The following is a 26,845-nucleotide window of genomic DNA, read 5'->3' as shown; positions in this document are numbered from 1 at the left end:
TGAAACACACTCAAGCTACTGTCAGTGATTCATCATAATTGACACATTTAGATCACAAATAACTCCTATTTAGACTGAATAACATTTTCAGACAGGTTTAAATTAGGGTAATGAGATAAACTAAATAATGAAAAAGAATGTGAACTATCAAGCCACAAATAACAATAACTGGAGATGTTGATGTTTCCATAGTATATCAAAACTTCCTACACAGTCAGTTTTTAAAAAAAGTAAGCTCTAGAAACTTTTACTATGAACTCCCTTAACTTACTGACATCGGCTAGGTGAATATATTGACACGTCAACGGCACATATATAGTCATAAGAAATGTGGCTGGTCGCTGTTACGATTGGCTTAGATAGGAAGACGAAGACAAACAGATTAAGCTTAATATACATATTAGGGATGGCCCGATACCATTTTTTTTCAAACCGATACGAGTACGAGTATTTACATTTGTGTACTTGCCGATATCGAGTACCGATACCGATATTTCTACCGCAAAAGTAACTATAGGCTCCCAGAAAAGAAGACAGAAGACTATTTTAGAACACAGGTTAGAAGACTGTTTTTATTTTCTTCTCTGCTTGTTTTAACAAGTCTAAAAATAAATAATAATGAGTAAAATAATAAATGTATTAACACACAAACCACTGTTAATTTAACATAAAAGCAAGCAGTTACTGCGTGCATGGTCTGACATGACTGAATGCGCCCAAAGTGCGCTCCCTTAATAGTCTAATTCCTAAAAAGCTGACAGTTCATCGCGATCTCACACATCTGTTATTATCAATGAAGCTGACTGCACAATGAATCTTTCATAATATCCACACTTTGTTTGTTATAATTAGAGGATTTGCCAGCATACAGAATTCAGCACTGAACAAAAAAGTTTTGAGCAGTGAGGGGAATCTATCTTAAATGCTTCTGATTAGCCATTGCGTTCAAGAAATCAACACACATGTCTGTGATTGGCTACATCGCTCAACGCTGCAAACATGTTATGAATAGAAACTCTGGCCTGTAAATCGTTTCTATTTTGTTTTAGTTGTTCTTCTTGCTTTTCTGCAACAGATGAATGAAAATCTATTAGTTTTAATATGTTGTATTCATAGATATTTCTAGTTTGCGGGAGTCCCGCGAATCGTTTTATTCTCCCGGAACCCGCACACACAGAGTGAGTGCATTACCGCCCGCGCCCGCGCTCGCGCTCGGCCATCAGATCTAGTGCCGCGCCGCACTCTTTTGCGTTGGGAGTGCACGTCCCTATGCCTCAGTTCACCTCGACAAAGCACTCGCGGCGGCCAGTTTCGTTTCGCAAAATGTACGTGGTATCGGGGCGTGGTATCGGCGAATTTTTATGAGTACGAGTACGAGTATATGAGGACAGTATCGACCCGATCCCCGAAGCCAGTATCGGTATCGGGCCATCCCTAATACATATATTTTAAGGAAAGTTCTCCAAGCGGGCAGAGAGGCATGAAAAACACAACCATACATAACGGAGATCGGACAAAGAGAGTGAACAGGAGAAACTAAATAGCAAACACAGATGATGGCAATTAATAGGACACAGGTGATACAGATCAACTAATGATGGTAACCAGGGAGACAGACTAGAGGCGGGAAACTGGACAAAGGAACATGTGACAAATGACAACTAACTGAAGAGTCCATGAACAGTGCTGACAGTCACAGTGAGGGTTAAGTAGGTTCTATTATTCTAAACACCAGAAGAACTACTTGTATAAGAAAAATGTGGTTTAGCCAACCACTTATATGTGTAGGAGAGCAAGTCATGAGAGTCATAGTTGCATAGTAGCTGGAATTTTGAAGATTAAATCAAATAAAATAAAAAAATTATATAAAAATAAAAAAATAAGATAAGATAAGATCAGATAAAATAAAACTAAATATAACCTGAGAGGGAAAAATGTTTAAACTATTTTAAATCCGCAACTTACAAATAAAACCAGTACAAATACTTATGTGGACGTATTAATTACGTGTAATAATCGAGCTGAGAATCAAACGAAAAGATTTTTTACATCTAGTTGACAGGTTTAGCATGGCTCTGGTATTGAGTTATGACTCAGCACATCTGCATTGTGAGTCAATATCTGCTCTAATCCATCAACAGAACTTTTACTAATCAAATGACAAACCACACAAAGTTACGCTAATGTTTGGACTCACGTAGCATCCAAATTTAACAAGGACCACTTAACCTAGTGACAGAGCAACAAAAAACGTCCAGTTCCTTTCAGCACCAAGGCACAGAAACAATCACTAAAATCTGCTGCATGCTCAAAAGCGCATTTGCCCAATCAATCTCCAGGCTAGCTCCGATAGACAGACTCTTGGATACCTGCACTCAGCATTTTTCAGCCCAAGCCCAACCTGAGGAAGACCCGGGATGCTTTAGCTACAAAACTATCATCACAACCACACATAACTCCGTTCATATCCATTTATATTGAATTACAGACATCTATCCAATGAAAAAACTCAGAGCTGTGTGCTATGACAGCAAACTTCCTGGTCCGCATGTCATTACACACGCCGTACACTACAGGCAGCTCTATAACGGGAACGGGGGAACCCAGGCCATGCACTGGCTGTTACCGTGGTGATGCGGCAGTCAGCGCACCCGAACATGCCGCATGGCTGACGCAGAATCCTGCTGCTTCCCAACACAGTTAAAAGGAAACATGCAGTCAAGCTCACAAACACAGCCAGAGTTCAAGCATGAGGGCTCCGGCACAAAAGACCAGGCCCTTCCCTTCATAAATAACACAGCAAAGTTGAGCCAGAGAGGACACAATGGAATTGAGAACTTTGCACACCATTCACGCCCTCCTTAAAATCCATTCCCGTCCTGTTAAACGGCTCAACTTGCGGCGCATTCCTCTAGGAATTGATCCGCATTGATCAAGAGAGGTGAGTACCTTTGAGAGAGGTGATCTCGTGTTGGATGGACCGGGCTGTGTCCATATCACTGGATTCTGTCACGCTGGTTTCCAGGGAGCGTGTGTGTTTGTATGTCTGCGCGTGCACTGCGCAAGGTCAGTCCAGTAAGATTTCACCAGCTGCAAGACTTCAGGATTTAGTTCTGTTCTCCTCTCGGCTAAGTCTGCAGTGCTGCTTGCTGACCGTGTGGTTTCTGTTTTGATCCTCTCTCTCTCTCTCTCTCCCTCTCTCTCTCTCTCTCTCTCTCTCTCTCTCTCTCTCTCTCTCTCTCTCTCTCTCTCTCTCTCTCTCTCACCCACTCACTCCTTCTCTCACTCTTGCTCATTCCCTGTTCGCAGGGAAACTGTGAAAAGTACCCCTCCCTCACTTCTTCCTCCTTCTCTGTCTTTCCTCCAGCCCATCCCATCCCATCCCATCCCCCATGGGTCCCACGGGGTGCCTGAGCCAATAAAAATGTGGGATGAGTAGAAATTGTGCCCACTTATGGGATGTTTGAAGGTGGGAGACAGATGCAGAGATGCAGATAGTATAAACTGAGAGAGAGAAAGATGTAAAGAAGTGAAATACAATAGAATGAGTAAAAGACAAGGACAGAAATGGCACAAGAAAGCAACATTGAGAGAAATGCACTCTGGGAACTTGGTCGCCTCTCTCTTTCCCTGTAATTTGTCAAACCACTGTATTTTTTTTTAGCTCTTAACATGATGACTCCAAATGCTCTCTATAAAAACAATTTACAACCTGTCAGCTTTCTAGCTAAATGCACCCACAGATTCTCATTTATGACTCCATATTTTCTATCTGAATCTCTAATTCATCATGACAGCATCACTGTCTAATGAAAACGTGCTAAAAGTGCTCAAAATGCACACACAAAGGAGTCACTACCAAAAAACTGCTCTTGTGGTCTGGACTTGGCTTCATATTTTTAGCATTTTCCAGGGTAAAATAATTATTATTCATTGAACATATAAATAGATCCCTTAGACATATATTTACACACTTTTACTTCTTTCTTTTTATGTCCACCACTTCTGACAAGTGTGCAAAGTTTTATTTGTTTTCGAGCATGTGTAGGCCCTCAAAAATGTGATTCATTTCAGACAACAATAATTATTATATTCAGATAATAAATGGAGCTATTCCAATAGGGTTCTGGTGCTCGGTGCCCATTGGTGCCCATTGGTGCTCGGACCTCTAACAAGACAAAACAAAAAACAAAGCGAAACAAAAAAAGCAATATAAAGTGTGGAAATGCAATACAATATAATTTCAAAAAAATTACTTGTGTGTTGTTACTGACTAGTGAAAGGCTGTGAAAACAAGATTGTGTGAATGATTAAATCATCGATTAGGCTGCCTGATCAGTCACCATCCATTACCCATTTCAATGATGTGTGAAAAGCTTGTAAAGCTATTTAAACGTGAGAATGACAGCTCATTAATATATGAGGAGACAGAACTGTGGCAGACGTTCTCATGCGTTTATGTATGTAAGCTCAAAAATAAGGTGTGATATCAAAAACAAGGTTGACATGTAAACAAACAGTTGACGCACAAACAGAAGAGCTAATATCTAAAGCTGAGAGTGTGTAAGCTTTTCAAACAATTGATGGCATGGCAATTATGATCTATAACAAAAAAAATAGTTCATAGTGAATGAATAAAGTAATGGAAAAGCATCACAGACATAATTCAGCACAGCTACAGTACAGTGACTCAGCAAAGAATGGCACTGTACTTGCTGCAATGAATGCTTCTGCAAGGAAAAGTCTACTTGACAGTTATGCAGCAAAAAAAAGATAAATTCACACTAAACAATTATTGACGACATCAGAGCACCTAAATCTTCTTTTTTGCCAAAGCATTATTTGATTTTGTCATCAGACTCCGTTGTTGTAATAACTGATGTGTGTGCACAATCAAAAGAACACGGGCTCAAAACACACAAAAAGAGAAAAGCCCCATACAGACTAGATGACACAGCATTTTGAGAGCAGCTGGCCTACTGCTGAAGTTCCTGAGATTAACATCTCTCTCTCTCTCTCTCTCTCTCTCTCTCTCTCTCTCTCTCTCTCTCTCTCTCTCTCTCTCTCTCTCTCTCTCTCTCTCTCTCTCACAGACTGCTATTCTATTTCTGCCTGTTTTTTTCCCCCAATGACCCTTTTTTATTCTACCTCAACAAGTCTGTCATAGCCACAAGGCAGAGCACAAAGTAAAGTTCAAGGTGTTCAAGCTTGAGATATTTAAATATCGAAGTGTCTATTTATACCAAGTGTGCCGCACAAGTCCTGAAAAGTGAAGCCAAAATGTTTTGATCGCCCCCAGGTGGCTGGATGCAGTATAGCTCATAAATCCCGCCCTCTCATTGTAATCGAATGGGACGTTACAAACTAAACAATCAAAATACGCTTCAAATAATTTTTTTTCCAAAAAAATGGTTTCTGTCATTTAAGGTAGCTTTCATCACACTGATGTAAGTTCAAGTGTTCGTGTTTTAAATAAGTTTGGTTTTAGTAAGTTATTTGATGCTATAAAAACTGGGGTGTGACGTCATGATTGACAGCTGTGATTCTTGACAGCTTCTCTGAGCGAAGTAGTCACTGAGGCACCGACTTTTATTCAGGATTTTCGGGAGGAGATTGGAGCTTGAACTTTAATTTCTACTAGGGATGCACCGATTCCGATACCCGGGTGTCGGTCCGATACTGTGCTCATGTACTCGTACTCATAAAGCTACCGCTATGCAACCGCACCCGATATCACTTTAAGGGGCCGTTCACATATCGCGTCTAAAAACACGTGGAGAGCGCGGCCGCATCGTTTCCGTAAAATGTTTCTCCTTCTTTCCACAAACGTTTGAGCTCCCATGGCGTCTGTCGTTGCTATGCAACCATGAACATTGAAAAAACAAGCACCGCATGCGCATCGCTTCTATTATGAGTCTACATTTGAAATAACGAATTTGCATGTGTAAAAAAAGCCGATATGTGAACGGAAACGGCCTCTTTTGGCAGCCTGAAATTAGCCTAACCTCTCGTCAGTTGAGCAGGTAGTCGGAGGAGGAGCAATGTCAGCCGTTTGGGGATATTTTAAGATAAGCGATGATGATAAAAGTAGAGCAGACTGCAAACTATGCTCTGCTAAATTGTCAAGAGGAGGGCTGAGAAATAGCTCCTTTAACACAAGCAATTTGATTATACAAGTTGTATAGGCCTATTTACTTTGTAACAGTCAGAAAGTGAAAAACATCTGATGAAAATAAAACATTGTTAGAACTGTAATGGTATTATTAAGTACTCATATTGGTACTTGGTATCGGCAAGTAGCCAAATGTAAGTATACTTGTACTTGGTCTGACTTGGTCATCCCAAACTGGGATGGTATCGGTGCATCCCTAATTTCTACATTTCCATAACTGTTTATTTCGACATAATGAGTTGTTCTGGAGTAAACTGTACTAACTGATTCTGCGGAAGTGTGGATTCTGCAGAAGTCTTGATAGCGCGGCTCCACTGTATGCTCATACTGCGCAGACTTGTGTTCCAAGATGTCAGCATCATATTTGGACATTGGCAGCTTCACTTTTCAACAATGGTAGAGAGTGAAGGCAGTCGTCCTTTTTTTTTTTTGTCTATAATTTACACAAAGTGCAAATAGCCCGCCTTGTTGGCAGAGGCTATGCACACTAACTCCGCCCAATAACATCTGGTTTGGCAACAAAATAACGAAAGACGTAAATTGCCAAGAGTAGCAATATTGTAAGGGTAAGGTGCGTGGCAAAAAGTTGTTCGCTGAGAAAATATGCTATTTTCACTTAGTGTAAATAACCGCTTCCTTTAAATATTACTTATAAGATTTGGCAATAAAGGAAAAGTTCACCCAAAAATCAAGACTTTCGTTATTTATTTTATTTACCTTTAAATTGTTTCAAGCACATATTTCTTTCTTATTTTGAAAAGATTCTGATTGCTCTCTTCAATATAATGAAAAAAAATTAGGACTGGAACTGTCAAGCACCAAAGTTACAACAAAACAAAAACATTATAAAAGTGAAGTTTTCTGAAGCCATACAGTTGCTTTCTGAGAGATATACTGGAAATGTAAATTGTTATTCACTGGAAATCTTGAAAATATGAAACCTCCTGTCAAGAATCATCCTGACCGTTTGGTAAAAATACATTACTCACAAGGGCTTTCCTCACTGCGCTTAACCCTGGGTTATCGTCATTCGAGACCGCGTTTTAACCCTGGTTAAAGGAATGTTTCACACTTTTAATTTAACAGCAGGGTTAGCAATGCAACAGACAGCCAGTCGCGTGCCTTATATTCACGTGCTCTGTACAATCACTCAAACAGAGTTTGTAGTATGTAAACAGTCATTTCAGCATTTGAGGGGAAAAGTGTCAAATGGTGATAGAAAAAGCGTCAATTGGAGTGTGGAAGAGACTGTTTCATTTTTACCTTTATAGTCCGAAAAGTCGATTTAAGGACAAACTTGATAGCAGTTGGCGATATATAATATAAGGATGCGCAATGTTAGAGCCTTTGCAATCAGGTCGCGTATACAATGTTCATCCAATCAATAAGACTGACACTGCAAATAAGAATGTTAACCCTGAGTTTAGGGATAAACAGTAGGAAAAGTATGAATACCAAGGATTATTTGTTAACCCTGGGTAAATTAGAAGCAGTGTAAAACAAAGCAATATAACACGGCATTCAGTTTACCCAGGATATGTTGACTATTTCAAGTGTGAAAAGCCCTAGATTTTTCTTTAAAGATATTTAGATTCTAATGATCTCTGTTTTGGCCAACATTTGTAAACTAGGTAGCACTTCGTTGCTGAAAAAAGTGTCTTTGTTAACATGACAGTGTTTCAACAGACGCCAACAGCATGATCCTTTCTGAATAATTCAATTTTTGCAGCTGAATAGATGAACATTATTAAAGCATATCTAGGAACTATGAATGTGTTCAGGAAATGTATAATAGCATATATATGGCATAGCTGACACTTCTGTCACCAATTTGGTCGCAGTCTGGAACCCTGATACCAATGAAATATATTTTTCTTAGTGGAAGCTTTAAGCTAATCTAAAAGTAGCCTAAGCTATTCAAATGATTTCAACTGAAATATGTCCATGTAGACTAAAGTTTGGGGTCTGTAAGATTTTTTAAAACATGTTTAAAAACAGTCTCTTATGCTCACAAGGTTGTATTTATAAAACATGATCAAATAGTAATATTGTGAAATATTAGTACAACTTACAATGTCTTCATTATTTCAGTGTTAGCTGATCTTTCAGAAAATCATTCTAATATGCAGAGAATATATTGCATATTATATTGTTATACTGCATTACCAAATACTGGACTGATAGATGGCATATTTGTTTCCTACTAAGTGAGTTGGCTCTGATCACAAAAAACTCTGACATGTCACTTTTTGTCACAAAAGCTTGTAGAATTTGGCAACTTGCACGGACCTATTTACTCTTTCACATGTAGATCACTCATCCTGTCTCTCTGTGACCCATCAGCCCACCTCACACAGTGCAATGGCGTTGCAGGAGACTGTTTAGGCGGTCCCCATAGATACTGTACATGTCAGATAGAAAACTGTCAACAAACACAAGTTTAATCTTTTCAACTCACTTCTCTCTACTCGTACAGAAGACAGTGTAGTGTGACAGTGTGAAGTTCTGAGATTCTATCTATCTATCTATCTATCTATCTATCTATCTATCTATCTATCTATCTATCTATCTATCTATCCCCCTGTAGAGAGTAAAGCATAATAAAAGGACACTTGAGAGACCTTAATTTTGAGCTTCTCTTCTGCCGCACAGAAACAAGGTTGACAGTTTAATGAGGGACCTTGACCAATCTGATAACTAGCAGGCTGTTTATCTATCAGAGGGAAATCCTTTTTGTTTTATGTTGGGGAAAATTTCTGAAGATGTTGACCCGAGTGCATGTGATGATAACGATGTCTCGTTGAGTAACGTTTATAAGTTATGGAGCCATCAGTCAAGACGGATAAACACATAAGCCAAACACTCAATTAAAGCTCATCTGTCAACTTTCACTGGTTAATTACGTGCCGACAGATGACAAATACCAGCACAACGCCTTCCAAGAATCCCATCAAACTTTTTTTTTTTTTTTGCGATTCGCACATCTTGTGTAATAGATATAAAGTCTATTATACTAGATACTACTCAGTGAGCGGACACTATTATTTGTTTATTTATTGTCCTAAAGCCCAATTAGGTATATTATTTATAACTATTTTTTATTTACAAACAGTTTATTTCTGTTCACTATTTTTTCCTTTACAAAAAAGAAAACTTGAAACAACCAGGAAAATCTACGGCTACTGTATAATGTAACAAATTTTTTAGTGACTGGTTTGTAGCATTCTTTGTGATGCTTTCCAGACGGCAGTAATTTCTGCAAATTTCACAAAACCTAAAAAATAATATAATAATATACAAATAAAATTTCGGATGGATGGATGATGGATGGATGGCAAACAGAAAATATTGTTTTTTTTTAAAAGTTACGTGTCAGTAATGCAGTCTCCAAAAATCCTGAACAATAGACTTAACCCAGAACCCTGGTGCCAACAGGACTTAATGAACGCACATGGCATTCATGGCAACTTGATACAGCACTCCTGGCATCAGGCTGGCCTAGCGTTCCACTGATCAAAGCTAAAACGATACAGTCTTGAGTCAAGTAAGAAGCTTTGTTTCACTATACACACTGTTTCAAAGCAGTTTTACAGAAATGCATGATGTTAATGTTTGTATACCTTAATACCTAATTTTCCACATTTTGTTGTATAGAGCTGGATGATATGATAAACTGATGTTTTATTGAGATGGTCTAAAATACTTTCTGACACACTCACTCACTCGCATACAAATAGACTTTGCCATCACTTACATACGGATCAACTTAGTCATGTTCCTTGGGTTTAGTCTGGACAACCCAAACAGGAAAACTACAATCTCTACTATATTCCAACAATGACTAAACATTCCATGACTCAACATAATGAAGTGACTGAGATGTTTCTACAGCTCCCAGGTTTCTTGGTTCAAATGTATGTGCAGCATTACCAGACGGATGGGGAGTTTATTGCAGACATCCCTGGTATCCAAGTGACAGAAATTCCACACCAACTGAGCAAATTTTTAACTTACTGACAACCAAGTCACAGACAGATAGCACATTCATTCTTGCTTAAGTGCGAGCAATCAATCATGATCATCAATCATTAGCTGAAGTGATCAAAAACTGGCTTTCCCCTTCGTCTGGAAAAGGTGGAGAAAAGAGCTGGTATGCAGAACAAACAATCTCAAGTTTCCAAAACATGCAGATTAGAGCAAGACATGGCCGTTGGCACCAAAGACATTAAGCATAAGGTACTGCCTGTAGATGTGTGGGAAATCCTAAAGAGGTGAAGAAAAGTCCAGTAAACAATCTCTGGTTACCAATATCGTCTGGAAAGCATCCCATGTGTGAAAGGTATTACGAACTTTTGCATATTTACATTTTTGTTCTTTCCAGCTGTTCCTATTCAAACTAAAAAACTATAAAACCAATGAAACATCCAAGAAATATCATGCGTTGGTTAATTTGTGTTAAATAATTCAATAAGATATTTTATTTGTACATTCAGTCTGCATTGCTTTAGCACCTCATTTAGTAATTCAATAATGCTAATCAAGAAATAAATGACCAAAAACGGAATATAAACATCACAATTGCATGAAACCCTCCCACAGCATTAAATATCACTCTAAACCGCTTTCTTTCCAGCATTCTCTCCAAGAAACACGTTTTTCACAGTGTATTAACAACATTCCCTTTCTATTTCCAGTTCGGAAAACCATGACTTCCATTACCTAAACTTTCCCTCTTTAAGACGTGGATGCAGGCCTCGGACAGGAAAACAGATTTCACTGCATTTCGATATGCTCCTTTTCCAATTTTTCTTTTTCATTTTCCACTTTCAGTCGACAGTCAATGTTATGCTAAAGCGTGGCATATAATTGCTTTGTGGGACTTTAGTTTTCCGCAAAAAATGAAAATTCTGTTATCATTTAATCATGAGATTATGTTCATGTCATACCAAACCTGAACACAATAGAACACGTTTTGAAGACTGTTTGAACCGCTTTCTCTCCATACTGTTGGGATGGTTTGTTGTTGCACTACGACCTGTATTCGGTGTGACACAAATTTGCCTTCAAGTGTTCATCCCGGATAACAGAGTCCGGGGTTTGTTATTCTCAATAAATCAACTATATTGGCATTCATTCTGTTAATAGTACAGGGCAGAATGAAGCGCATACAATGAAAGTCAGTGAGGTCCAAAAAAGACTTGACCCCATTGACAATCATTGTATAGGCATTATTTAAACTATCTTTTTTGTTGTTTTGTAGATGAAATAATGTTTTTTAAGGTTTATGACATTAGGGTGAAAGAATATTAACTGAATTTTAATTCCCGTTTTCATTCACATTCATCCCATTAAGCTAAAAAGCTCTGTTATAAAACTATGGATTCTTGAACAAAACTACAGAACGTATTAGGAAATTCCAATAAAGAATGTATGATATGCTGTTATTCTTTGTAAACAGTCTGCATTTTTATCATTCACATTCAAATAGGGTGACACTGTACCCCAGACTGGGTTTTCTAAATATAAGGAGCTGACTTTCCCAAGATGATCCACGTATTTCACACGGGAATGCTTAATTACATCAATCATTATCACATTACAAAAAGTAATCGCTCAATTCCCATTGGCCATGCCATCATTTGGAGCTTCATTTGAGTCATGAGCTTACTCACGGGTGTATTTTCTGTGCAAGTGGGTGTGTTTCAGGACAGTTCCAGGAAATTGTGTGTAACAAATACTGTATGGATACACATCAAATACTTTTAAACGTGTGACCAGCATTAGTTCAAATCCAAATTATGCATTATGAATAAGTGAACATGCATACTAACGGATGCCTGTATGTTCATCACTATGTGTAGGCTTTTTAGAGGCACTATTTTAGAAAGTAAGATCAGGTTGCATAAACCTGATCCTGGCTGAGGGAGTAGAGGGGTCAGAGCTGCTTCATATGTGGACGATCTAAAGGTAGCTCAAGATTAAAGCAAGGAAGTTATTCAGATCAGAAACACATGTTTGGCCAGTTACAAACACAGACAGACTTTGTCAATGCCACACATCGTACTGTTTTCCTTGTTTGAAAAAATGATTACCCATCGAGATCGTTTTTAATACACCGATAATCTTACATTATAAACTGAAATTTTAGGGTTTTGCTTTATTGATCCTCTTCCCAAACTAAAATAAAGAGTTGAAACTACAGTGGCCTTAAAAAGTATTTGGACTCTCATTGACTCACTTCATTAGTGATAATATAAAATCAAGTTGCATCTGTAAAAAAAAAAAAAAGTTAAACATTTAATTGTCTTACTCTTTTAGGGAATGCATGAAATTGATTGATCAAAAGTGACAATAAAGACTTTCACATTATTAAAAAAAATATTTTCATTTATTTCATATTTTGAACTATTCATATTTTCATCTATTCAAAGAATTGTAAAAAATAGATCAGTTGGATCACAAAAAAATTTAAACAGCAATAAATGTTTTCAATATTGAGAACAATAAGAAAGTTTCTTGAGTATCAAATCAGCATATAAGAATGATTTCTGATGGATTGAAGACTGGAGTAATGATGCTGAAAATTCATGTTAAATTGAAATAATATTTCACAATATTACAGTTTTTAACTGCATTTTTTAACAAATAAATGCAGCTTTTTGTGAGCATAAGAGACTACTTTTAAATATATATATATTTTTAAATATTACCTACCTAAATTTTTAAATCTATTGTTATATAATTTTTTTTTAATTGTTATATTAATAAACTCGTTGATACACTCGTTGATAAAATTAATAAAAAGTTTTGGTTAAAGAAAAATACCACTTGGTTTGATACTTTTTATTAATACAATGACATTCATATATTTTAGGTGTGTCTTAACATACTTTTTGGGACCACTGTATCTAACTGGTTTAAAATACACATACTACATAAATGTACTTCGCTAATGTACTTCAGGAATTCCAAGAGGACCGAGTCATGGCTTTGCCATGGTGATACCAGGAAAATACACTTTGGGTCAAGGGTTAAATCATTCAGCGGGAGTGTGCATACCATCTCAAGATGTGGCCAAACCAAAGTTTAACAGCACATTGCATCTTTAAAAGCTACCCCTCCCTGAACACAGGGTCACCTCGGGTCAACAGCAGCCTTTAGACAGTCATCTAAGGGACCTTGTGTTTGGTTAAGGTTAGTGGACACACTCCGCTGATCAAACACAGGCTCTCTTACCTGGTTACCAATCAACATCACAATCAGAAAGCTCAATAAGTATTCCATAGGGTCAAAGGTCAGATTCTAAGACAGATGTGGTTAAAGCGGGAAGAATGTGATGTCAAAGTCACGAAATCCAATCCTGCATCCGAGGAAGTCTGTGAATGCTGCATCTAAAAGTAATCTAAACATAGGACAGATTTCATTCCGGTTAAAATTAGTTCATCCATCCTATTTAAGAGACACACGGGAAGAGTATTATGTTTGGTGTTATAAACAGAAATGACACCAAAATATCCGCTCCGCTGCATTTCAATCCATAAGTACTGAACCCACTGTGGGGACATACCAACTTTAAAACACGCAACTGCAAATCACATTTCAAATGATCCTAAAAATTGAGAAAATATAAATGTTACAGATTTAGCTCACAGGAATTTGATAAGTTATCACGCCTAATTCAAAATTCACGTCTAAATGTGTTTCTTAATCTTCTCTAAATCTGCCTCTTATCAGCAGGTGTCGCAAAAATGAAAGGCGACACAAAAGAGAAAACTGTCTCAGTCTCAGTGGGTCATGGAACACTCGCACTGCTGCCAAATTTGCCACCATGTAGTGGCGTAGACAGGGGAGGGGCCATGGGGGCACTGGCCCCTCCTGAAAACTGACTGCCCCCCCCCCCTTCACAGGTTTTCCTGTGTTTCAATTTTTTTCGGCCTATCGCTTGATATTGCACGCGAATTTAAGGATTTCTAATAAATGAAGAAAATTACTTGACTTTGACTTGAATAATATACTTCTGCATTTGTATAAATAAGGCTGTTCTATTTATTTATTTTTGCCCATGTATAAGGTTGTGAGGATTTGTGTAATGTTTATATAACCTAATGTTGAGTTTTATTATTTTTGTGAGTTGTACTCTATTCACAGATTGGATTATTTTATTTATTACAGCTTAATACAAATTGAATTTGACTGTTCTTATTTACAGCAGTGAATAAATTCCATTAAAAGAAAATAAGGTATCACTGTTTATTGCTGATTTTAAAGCTTACTGAACTTTAGATATCAAAACTGTAGCTTACTGACCATTTACAGTTTTACATACAAACACAACATAAGATTGGCCCCTCTGTATTAATTGAGGCCCTTCTTGTGCCCCCCAGTTGAAAAAATCCTAGAATCGCCCCTGCCACCATGTGACCCACTTCAAAAGCGAAGAGGTCCATAGGTCCATTTTACACACTTAGATCATGAAGAGATGTTTAAATAGGCTTGATATTTTAGGAGATAGGCTTTGTATAATCCAGCAATCATTTGGGAATCAAACAAAGGGTGCAACCTGACCAGTAAATGCATGTAACCTGTGTAAAGTTTGCTGCCACTTGTATCAATTGCATAAAACCACCCTAGAGGATTCGTTCAGACTAATATTCAAACGTATGCAGGCCGTCTGGGTCCAGTTCTCCTCTACAATAATAAACTGGGGCGATATTTATAGATCCCACCTCAGGACCCAGTCCTGCAGACATGGGGCAGAAGTGGGATTATGGGAGAGGAAGGTTACACAGTTAAGAACACAAAAACCGCCAGATGAGCCTTTTGACTTAATACAACTGTCAGAACATGTCATTTTAAATTAAATTAGCTGCTATAAACTATCATGGCCCTATAACAACAACGGCACATATCACATATATACCATGGTATTCCAAGGTATCTAAGAACATGTGGTAGAAGTAGGCATCCTGGGGGCTGGGGGGTTCATCCAGTCTTCAGAGTCACATGATCCTTCAGAAAATCATTAAAGTGCTGATTTAATGCTCAATAATTAATAATTCTTATAATTAATTTAAGCTACTTAATTAAAAAACTATCATGTTTTCCACAAAAACATTAAGAACACCATTTATTTGAAATAGAAATATTGTGTAACATTACAAATGTCTTTACTGTCACTTATGATTGAATTTAATGCATCCTTGCTAAATAAAAGGGTCAAAAAAACTTTGACCCTCAACTTTTAAACAGTAATGTATATAATAACACAAAGCTTTTCAGAGTCGGTTTAAATTGCATTCCTGTTCACAACTTCATATTGCAGCTATGAATCAGTCTTTATAGCTGCAAAAAATGCCAAGAATAAATGATTAACACTTAGTAAACTTGTCTCATAAGACATGTTGTTTATAGACAGTCCTCTAATGGATGATTGAAGACCATGCTACACCAGGTGGGTTGAAGACATCTGAATAACATCTGAATTAAACGGACTCGCCAGCATGTGTTTTAACAGAAACAGCTGTAGAACTCATGGCGATTCAAAAGTTTCAGAGCAGCTATTGCCTCTAGGTTTAGTCTTTTGCAACTCTGCAGTCGCACACATCTTTGCCAGTCAATGTGGAACTACTTATAACCCGACGGCAATGGCTGAGCTACAGCCCCCTCTTCTCCAGACGTGAACGCATGCACACAATCACAGTCGCACAGATGGTGCATTCACACACGGACAGTGACAGCCACGGCTTCAGTACCTTTATACTTCTCCCTGACGTTCTCGTAGGCTTGAACAAACTCCTGCTCGTCTACGTGAGCAGTCACGCTGGCTGGATCGTACATGGACATGAGGTCAGGTCAATCTCTGGTCTATTTTCCCTTCTTCTCTTACTTTCAGCCCCTCTTCGGACGTGCTTTCCTGACGACTGGTCTGTCAGAAAAGACTGGTGTGTTTGTACAGTCTCACTCTCTCCAGGCTTTGTGTATGAGAGAGTATGTGTGTGTATGAGTAAGTGTGTGAGTGAGTATTCCCCCACAGTTCTGGCTCTCGTTCCAGACCACCAGTACCACTCCCCCTCCTTAAGCTTGAGAAATACCAACACACACACACACACACACGGTCCCACTTCTTAAAGGCATACATGCAACACACATGTACACACAGGAGCAACAGACTGCTTTCTAAGGACATCAGATCTAGTACAATGAATACGTTATGAGGCTGGTAGATTAGCAGAAGTATGTAGTGTGGGATAATATTGGCTTTGACATGAGAGCGAAATCTCAGCAGGACTTTGACATTCTTACATGAATGCAGACCCACTTACAACAATGTGTAAACAAACATACACAAATTCCTGGCATCCACATGGGCATAAAACAGCATAACATACTGCTTAAGCAGTCATTAAAGAACATGCTTAAGCTGAAAAGATCAGATAGAACTGAACAGATGAACAAAAATACTAAACAATGGCAATTGGCAACATAAAAAATAAGATCCTGACGAAAACAAATCCTTTAATAATGGCGTTTGCTACAGCAAGCATCCATATATCTCATCATCATCATCCACATCAAAAATACTTGCAACTTTTATAAATGTTCATACAAAAAGTTTACACCTGCCAGATGATAAAACAGTTACTTGACCAGTAAGCAACAACCCAAACTAGGTTACTAGGAAAATTTCACATACCAATTTATTATAGCAAAAACAGTTGGAATTATTTAATGATTTTAAAATAAAAAAATAAAAAGAGTTTGTTATTAATCACAATCACAATCATAAAAATTATAAGTAAATGACACATTAAAACGGCATGTAGCCATTAAAACGGCCTTTCAGTGGCCACCGAATTGACCATATACTGTTAAGCAGTCTTGCCAAAAGGTTTGTGGCGTTCATTTTTTTCATTATCGGCTTGATATCAAAGTGCCCTAGTAACCACATAAACACCCTAGAAACCACCTAGAAACAACCTCGAATCAACCTAGCAACAACCCTTAACACCCAGAAAGCACTTAGCAACAACCAAAAACACCCTAGACACCACCAGCAAAAGTGTGCGTGTGTGTGTGTGTGTTTTGAGAGCGTGACAGAGATGATTAAATGAAGTACAGAGAGAGCGAGTGGGAAGGAGAGAAGGAAATAAAGCCCTTTTGTATGAAGTGTGTCCTACAGTCTATCTCAGGAGGAAATGTAAAAGCTTCCAGAGATGAGGATGGGGCGGAGGAACTGAACTTTTATCACTTTCAAAAGCAATTAGCTTTTAAAGAATGAAGTGGGTGTGAGATGCAGTTCTGCTGGCTCTCCTTATCCCCTTTCTAAAAACAAAAAAAAACTACAAAAAAAAAACAAACCGTCTCAAGTGGGCAAACCCCACCCCTTACCATAAGAAATCCCCAACACCAGATGTGCCCAGTTACGAGCATTCCCAAGGTGGCCACAATGCATCAACCTGTCAGCTCTTTTCCAATATCCTGGATAATGCTTGTCAGTTTTTTACATTTTTAATGTCACTGAGAAGCTCTTTCTCAAACTACTGCAAATATTTTGGCTTTGGGAGCCATTAAACGTCAAAATAAATACAGATTATTTTGCACACTACTTCTAGAAAATACATTAATTTTTACTGCTTTTCTGGAGATGCCACGTAATAAATTCTTCGGAAATAATTTAATCATGTCTGATATATGTGTTATGAACACCTTTGCCAAATGTGGAATGAAAATAAAGTATGTGATTAATCTGTCAAGAACTAAGGGAACTGGATATGCCTTAAAAAGATGCAAAACATGGTACAACATATTTATGGCTTCTGTTCAAATCACACTTTAACAGCTGGTTTATTTATCAAAGCAGCTGAAATCTGTGCAGAAACAAAAATAAACCAAGTTTTTAATTTTTCTGAAGAAAACTGTTTGTAGCACAAAACTCTCCGCCAGTGTTGCCAGACGTACTGTAATTATCGTATTTGTACGATATTTTTGACCGATGTACGATAATTTCCGAAAATTGTGACACTTCAAATAATGTTCGTTGTAATCATAAGGCTTCTATACTTATTGATCTAGCTGTAGATCCTACGTCTGCCGTCCGGATTGTGAGAAGAACGTGGTATTACACGTCTTCCATCTCATCTCACATTATGTCATCGCGGGCCAATCATCGTGGAGAATGACTCTCTCTCACGAGCACAAGTTAACGTTCCTGCTGCGATGCTTAAGTTAGTTGAGGTTGATAATTTAGCAATACAGTAATTTGCAGGTCCTGTCAAAATGTTGTTGGTATAGATAAATAGCTGTATTCTGTACGTTTGACTCGTGTACGATAATTTTCTTCCAAATACGATCATTTTGAGCTTCTGGTCCGATAATAGAACATTTCCAATCTGGCAACACTGCTCTCCGCCATGATGCTAATGTGTTCTTGGTTTGCCAGGACATTGCTATGCATTTACTAAAGAGTTGAGTTGTTTTTAGTGTGTTGCTATGCAGTTGCTAGGGTATTTTGGATGGTTGCTTACTGGACATTAACTGAACCAACATGTGTCTATGTTCATCATGAGAACCAAAGAATAGCAGCATTAAATTCTACACATTTACATTGACATAGCACAGTCAGCTTTTCATGTCTTCAAAATCAGATAATCAATAAAGGCATGACACTAATGTCTTGAGTTTCTACATTGCAGCAGCAGGACAGATGTCTTTTGGACTAATGAGCTTTTCATCTTGGTCTAAATGATCGGTATCACTCAAACTCAGTCTAAACTACTGGACTTTAAAGTAAAAGAATGTTTGCTGGAAACCCTGTATGAGCAAAAAAAAAAAGTTAAATCTAAAACATTTCTCAGATATTTTAGCTTGAACTACTGACACCATGTGGTTGCAGTAGGACTGACATTTGGGGGCTACATAAAATATCAAAAATATTTGGCACTAGAACGAATGAACTCCCACAATCTACTTTTCTGTCATTGTCTAACATAAGAAAAAAAAAAATACACTTGAATCAAGGCACTTAAACTGGACTTTAGCTTATAACAAAAAATCGGTTTAAAGATCAAAACGGATAGTCTCCACTGATTTCCCTCAGATCTGCTTTTGAACTCTTGCACATCATCTGTGTCTGAAATGCAAAGATAACAATGAGATATGGGAAGTTAAATGCTTGACTATCAGAACTATCTGTGAATAATTCACTGGATTTTTTGAGGTCTGGAAGTATGTGGAATAAATTTCAGTATGCTATTTATAGTTAATCATGAATAATTGATTCATGGTGTGCGTCTAAAAGATTACAGATTTTCCCAAGAATTTTTTTGGAGACAACCATCTGACATTTTTCAGCAGCAAATAAAAAAAAAAATAGTACAAGCTTTTTATAGCAGATACATCATGTTGCAATACACTTGCATGGGTTGGTTGAATTCTTAATAAATGACATAAATGCTAAATGCAATCGTCTGGAGATCTTCTACATGCCAGTAGTTCCAGCGAGGAGTAACTGATAATCAGTTTGTAAAGTGATGGCACGAAGAAAAGTTGGATGTGTTAAAGTTCATATGCTGAATTCCATCCCTCAACACCTCATGGGCATTATTAAAACAGGAGAGAAAGTATAAGTTTGCATTTTAAAAATACTATTTTAACTATACAACTGAAAATAAAAGTTGCATACAAAATATACATGACAAATATCACAATCACATATAATATAATATAACGCCTTGGGTTGGATTTATTATATTGTGTCTGGTAACTATAACTCCCTGTCATCCTGTCAGTTCAGTGTCAGAGTGTGTTATGCTTGCCTTTACATGAAACCCATAAAAATCACCCCTCAAACCTTTCTCTGGTATCTACACAAACAAAATTCCAGGAATTCTAGAGCATTCTGCCAGGCTCAAACTAGCCAGAGGCAATTGTGTGAAACCTGGCCCATGCAATGGGACTGCAGGTCAGAAACTTCAGATCTGGAGTTAAAAATATGAGGAGCTAAGAGTCACAAATTCAATTTGTGTATTCTGACTCAGATGCAAAGTATCATGCATTTCAGCACGATACTTCCAATATTTTGATTTTATTATTCAAGTATTCTTAGTCCCTAAATGTCAGGGTTTGGGTAGGTGAAAGGAGATAGGACTCAAGTGCAGGACAATGGGTATTTATTAAGCAAAAAATTAAAACAAATACTACCCGTGTGGGGAAACAAGACAGGCGGCAAGACTTTCAAACTGGACTTGGCAGGTACAAGAAACATGAGGGTACCTTAGACAACGAACCAGCAAAGGACTGAAAACACGAGGAGAATAAATAGGGAAACAAACAAAAGAGGGTAACAAGGGAGGACAGGTGGGGCAAATGAATCAATAATCAGGTAACAAGATGGGAGGGGCTAGACAATGACAAGAGAGCACATGGCACAAGAAAACACATGACAAGCCATGTGCTCACACCAAACATGACAAAAACACAAGCACATGGCCAGTAAAACAAATCACAAGCCATATGCTAACACAAAACGAGATATGAACAAGAAGCCAATGAGAACACTCATAAGCCACGTGTTCACACAAAACATGACAACATGAAAGCATGCAGCCAGTGAAAAACACAAGCTGCATGCAACACAGCACAAGACAAAACATGACATGACATGGAAGCACATGAAACAAGACAGACAAGACAAAACTGGAGTGTCAGGGCTCAGTCACAAAACAAAGAAATAGACTAGACAGAAGTGACAGAACCCTGACACTAAAAAATGGATGGATGTCTTGACAATATCTGAAAAAAATCTGAAAAATAATTGGGGTTAGAATAAAGGCTACTGTGATTAATTTCATCAATATTAATAATTGTGATTACAATGTCAAGGAAAGTATTTTTGTCATTATTGTGCAGTTCTACATTGAATTTAAATGAGCTGAGCAAGCAGAGATGCTGACTCAATAATTTGCACAGCGACAATTTACTGCCACAGGATGGCAGCCAAGTGCAGATCAAACTTGGAATATTATCAAAACATCCTGTGATAATCTACTTTGTGGATAAACGTGATTATTACTGGAAACATGGTCATGTCTGCAAGAAAAATTAAAACTCTGGTAGAGCAAGGGAGGCACTAGCAACACTAAAGTCATGGAAAGATGAAAGGCCTACCCTTAATGCACTGAAAGTCACTTTGGTAAAAAGTGAGCCAAATGCACAAACGTTAAATGCTTTAAAGTTTCCTGAAACAGTCTCAAAACACTCAAGGTCTACATATGAAAGAATGAATATGGTTCATCAGCATCCTGCTTTCCACAGTGAGATAAAGACGTCAGTGAATCAGAAGACAATTCTCCACTTATATAAGAGATTTATGGCACAAAGGAGGAATGTAATAAGCTGCTTAATAGTGTCAGAATCTTCCCTACGCATAGTACGCGTGCATGATGCAGATCAGAGGAACTATATGAGATAAGAGGACTGCAGTCTTACGACCACACCCTTGCCCAATATTGTGTGAGTGTGTATGGTGTGTTACGCACTCACACAGAATAACTGCTGCATCAGACCTATTGCAGAATGGCAGGGTCACATAGGAAACAGACTTACTGCAGGTTACTGGATATAAATATCCACACAAGCAGCTTTTTAATGAACAAAAAAACAGCAGATAGTAACGTGCCTCTGAATGTGCTTTTCTGAAATAAATGTTCTACTTGAATATACAACCTGCAAGTACAGGACATCCAGACCGCCTGGGGTGTTTTTTTCCGCCCTTCCAAGCCAATAGTTACCGTAACAATATCCTGAAAAGGTTTCGTAGTTCTCTATCTAATGACACACACACAGAAAAGCTATTACAAGCAAACAGAAGAAACCAGATGCAAGTCTTTTACACAGAACTTCTACGGCACATCAGACACCTGCCAAGCAAGTAATACTCCTTGTGCATAGTGGACTCTAGGTTTGTGTGTATGATACAAAACACTATATTTGTCTACGCTAACACATTTAAGCCCACAGGCAAATATAGTTAGCGAAGCCTATCCCATGTTTTATCCATCTGTAAATATTTTGAGTGACTGACTATATGGTTAAAAGTAAAAGCTAGATATAGAAGTTTAGATGTAAAACCAACCGGGGGAATTATAGACAAACTTAAAAAGGCTTGCTAGAGAATGTGTCATGTGGTGAATTTTAAATCATGCTGTCATTTCTGTGTGATTTAAAAAGGTATCAAGGTACATTGTATCACCTTGCATTAAAGAGCATCTTTAGACTGCAATTCAAAAAGTCGCCATGCACTCTGACTAAGGTGTGTTCACATTTACCATTGTTCTGTGAATTTTCACTGGCAAAGTTTAGCAATTGGGTATTTTGCATTGATTTTGCAACGGGTTTAAGTTAGTCATGCAGATTTGCTGCGTTTACCAGCAGAAATATGCTTTGTTTGAAAGTGACTTCTGTGTAAATTTTATAGTATTATATTATATTATAGTAGATTATGCTATAGTTGCAACTTGCAAGTGGCTTTTTGCTGCATCTCAAAAACACAGATGACCTATAATGCTGTTTTATACTTTCAACTTTCTTTATAGTGCAATGTTGCTGTTTGAGCATGAAAAGTTAAGTTATTCTCTACATCAGTTAGCACGGTTTCTGAATTTCCTGAAACGCCTCAATTGTAGTCTTGAGTTTTCTTCCGCGGGAACGTACACGTCACAATATTCCTCGTTTAAATAATTCAAGTCCAAGCCATTAGCAAAAAAAAAAAAAAAAAAGAGGTGAGGCCTGGCTGAATCGTGGTAGTGATGTTGAAACACACGGTTATGGTAAGGACCAAAGACGTTGACCAATCACAACATACTATTACTGATGACCAATCCGAGTGCATTGCGCTTTTCGGAGGGACGGGCTTAGAGAAAGGAACTAAACAGAGCATTACTGACAGACTGGGAAAAGAGGTGCTGCTTTAAGGTAAAATATGTGGAAGATGTTGTTGAACATTCAAGCATGAAAACCTATTAGACAAAATCAAGACTCTTTAAAACTAATAAAACTCATGTCGTTTCAAGTTTCTTGGCTTAGAATGTCAAAACCATACCTGCAATACGGATGACCGCTCTCTCTGCGGGGTCAAGGACATCTCCGGAGGCAGATTTGGAGCGTTTGACGCGCTGGTGTTTAGGGAGGTTCCATGGTAAGGTGTCTCCGGGAAATGGTGAGGAGCTCAGGTCACTCGCACTCTCTTCCGATGCAGACCGCTCCAGTATCCGCCGGCGACCCCCTGACATGACCTGGGAACGGTGAGATGGTAAACGTGAGTGTTAGAGGTGATTCAACATTAGTACAAAATGCAACAGCAGAGAGCTGACGCTCCTCAGAGGTTTCAGTTCTACATTTTGGAGTACGTCTTTGGACAGCCACTGGCTGTTTAGGGTCACTGGAAGACACTACAAAGCATATCATCAGCATGTTTAATAATGTTTAATATTTATTAATAAAATCTTAAGAGTCTACACCATAACAGTGCAATAAATAAATAATTTTGTACATTGCTATTTACAGTATGGAACAGCATTTCAGCCTGTGAAAGTAGCTTCTAGTCTGTGAATATAATCAATGTTAATTAAACAAGAAATAGGGAAGTTTCTGCTCGGTTTCCTGAAGAGGGCGGAAAACCTTGTCGGAGACTGATTTGAGGGTAATTGATTACTCACAAGTTACTAAGGCAACATGAAGGTGTTGTTAAGAGCATGTTTCAGTGGCCCCTGAGGAAGAAAATGAATGTCATTATTGTTACTATCTGAATAGACTTCAGACAGGAGTAAAATGTGATTTAGAGAGGTTACAAATTCAGCTGGCACAACTTCTGTGACTTTTGTTATCCTGTAATGAATGTGAAAAGACTGGACCTACATTTTTTCATTTAAATATTTCCGGCACACTCTTCTTGATACACAAGCATAGATTAATACGACCCTTACAAGAATACCACGACAGTATGATGTTACAGTGCTAGTATTAGATGCATGTTACTTTAATAGAAACTATACCAATCAAAAGTTTGGACATACATTTTATTGAATTTATGTTCTACATGATCTTAAAAACATTTGCTTAAAATTATTCTTTTCTGCCTATGCATAATTTTCTTTACAAACTGTATTTTTTATTTATTTCATAAATAATTTCATTACTAGCCTATACTAGCCTTCAAAGGTTTAGGGTGAGATTCTTTTTTAAAGTAGCCTAATGGACATTTACATTCAGCAAGGACTGCATTGCAACATAAATTACTATAACAACTATAACATTACAAAAGATTTACATTTCAAAAAATGCTGTTCTTCTGACCTTTTTTCAAAAACATCTAAGAAAAACTCATACTGACCCCACATTTTTAAATGGGCCTATACATAAATTAAACACCCACACACATAATTTGTTTTATTTCATAGTTTGGACAACTATTATTCTAGAAAATAATACGTTTGTGTGTCCACCCCACGTTTGGTATTGTTTACCAGTGAATTATGATATTTAGCCTACATTATTGTAAGGACACTGTCATGTTTGACCTACGACCAGAACAAACACACTACTAACGACTTTCAAACCATCTTATTATATACTGACAGAAAACCCTGTCTTTTTTTACGTTTCACCTGCGCTTTAAATTTAACTGTTATAAAACATGTCAGCGCGTTGCAGAGGCGCATATCATCATCGCGCGCAGAAATATTCTCGTCATCATTGCTCAGCAGATTCAACGATGCGGCAAACACACCGAGCATCATTTAAACAACTGCTTTATAACGGTACCGCGTCTATTTACATCCAGCTGTTCACCCTCCCCTCTGATCTGTCAACACGGCAATGTCAGTGTCTCCACCCCGCGTGTAACGCTCCGGTTTAAACGATGCCAAATTCACAGCGTCCCGCCGGCGAATAACGCATATTCAGTGAAGCAGCCTGACTGCAAGATGCAGCGATTAAGAGAAATTCAGCCTACCTGCAGAGTGGAACTTACCGGTGATGAATCCAGCACGAACGCGCCCTAGTTATGAATGTCAAGTGATTTTTTACCACTGGGTGCTCTTGGTGTTGTTTGTCCGTCGAGATGACGGTGCAAAATGCTGTGGATGATCACTGCTCCAGAGGGGAAAGGTACCTATGATCTGATCTAACACCGTGTTGCCCCTGTAGTGCTTCAGTTCCACACAATGGTGGAATGTCACTGGGTGTTTTGCACAATGCAACGATAGATTTTATCTATTTATGTGGGGGGAGAGTTTATTGCCTCCCCATGAACAAATGCTCCTCTGTTTGATAAACTATAGTACACAGTTGTGTGTCCCAAAGTAATGCAGCCTAACTACCCCCTCAAAAGTGACAGACATTTGAATAAAAAAAATTGTAATAGGAATTTACAAAAGAAACATGAAGCATAACTAAGTGGTAAAGCATCCTAGCAATGGCAAGGTCATGGGTTCGATTCCTAAGGAAATGCAATTAAAAAGTAATTGATAATTACAGCTTCTATTTTGGGAATCAATGTTGTTTTAAAAAAATATATATATTTAGGTAGTTAAAACTAAAGTTTTACCTTTTATTATATATATATATATATATATATATATATATATATATATATATATATATATATATATATATATATATATATATAATGTTGTTCCATCCCCGTAAGACCTCCATTCATCTTCGGAACACGAATTAAGATATTTTTGATGAAATCTGAGAGCTGGATCACTCCTCCATAGGCTTCTAAGGGACTGAAACTTGCCAGCCCCAAAAAGTTATTAAAGACATCGTTAAAATTGTCCAAGTGACTACAGTGGTTCAATCCTAAATTTATCAAACGACGAGAATACGTTTTGTGCGCAAAAAATAAATTAAAAAAATAACGACTTTATTTCAACTATTCATTTCCTTCTCTCTGGGCCTCGAGTCAATTCACTTGTGTAATAGCGTAAGCTTCTGTTGTTGTACGTCACACGCATCACACACATGACCAGCGTCGGCCAATAGTGAGCCTGTATACGTGTGACGTATTAAAAGTTGAAATAAAGTCGTTACTTTTTATTGTTTTTGCGCAGAAAAAGTATTCTTGTCGCTTGATAAACTTAGGATTGAGCCACTGTAGTCACTTGGACTATTTTAACGATGTCTTTAATAACTTTTCGGGGCTGTCCAGTGTCAATCCCTTAGAAGCCTATGGAGGAGTGATCCAGCTCTCAGATTTAATCAAAAATATCTTAATTGGTGTTCGAAGATGAACGAAGGTCTTACGGGGTTGGAACAACATGAGGGTGAGTAAATACTGACAGAATTTTCATTTTTGGGTGAACTATCGCTTTAAGTACATAATTCAGGTTTTTTACCGCATTACAGTTCCATATCACTTTGCAAAATGATTTCAGTTATTTCAAAGGTCCTTACTATGAAAGCTTAAAAAAGGTAATTGTGACTTTCCTCGCAATTGTGAGTTTAGAGTTCGGAATTGCGTGATATAAACTCGCATTTGAAAGTTATAAAGTCAGAATTGCCCTCCCTCCATTTTATGAACTTATATAACACTTATATATAACTTATATATATATATAACATATATATATATGCCTGAGTTTATCTTACAACTCTGACTTTATAACACGC

General features: G+C 37.7%; 1 protein-coding gene across 7 annotated transcripts in view; it reads right to left on the bottom strand.

The window, feature by feature from the left end:
* Window positions 1–26,845, bottom strand: part of pleca (plectin a) — a 117,820-nt gene that overhangs the window by 77,225 nt on the left and 13,750 nt on the right. For 2 of the 7 annotated variants that reach the window (XM_077195371.1, XM_077195372.1), the window contains exon 4: window positions 23,271–23,463. In XM_077195371.1, coding sequence (XP_077051486.1) covers window positions 23,271–23,463 — 193 coding nt within the window. Of the gene's footprint in view, window positions 1–2,949; window positions 3,218–15,924; window positions 16,227–23,270; window positions 23,464–26,845 lie in introns of those variants that run through there. The other 5 variants (XM_077195382.1, XM_077195386.1, XM_077195381.1 and 2 more) reach the window with 5 other exon arrangements.

This window comes from Siphateles boraxobius, unplaced genomic scaffold (genome assembly GCF_051911475.1).
Source record: "Siphateles boraxobius isolate OS27281-9 unplaced genomic scaffold, OSU_SipBor_1 33, whole genome shotgun sequence".
NCBI lineage: Eukaryota > Metazoa > Chordata > Actinopteri > Cypriniformes > Leuciscidae > Siphateles > Siphateles boraxobius.
The sequence above is the reverse complement of the archived record's forward strand: the minus strand, read 5'-3'. Positions and strand labels throughout refer to the sequence as shown.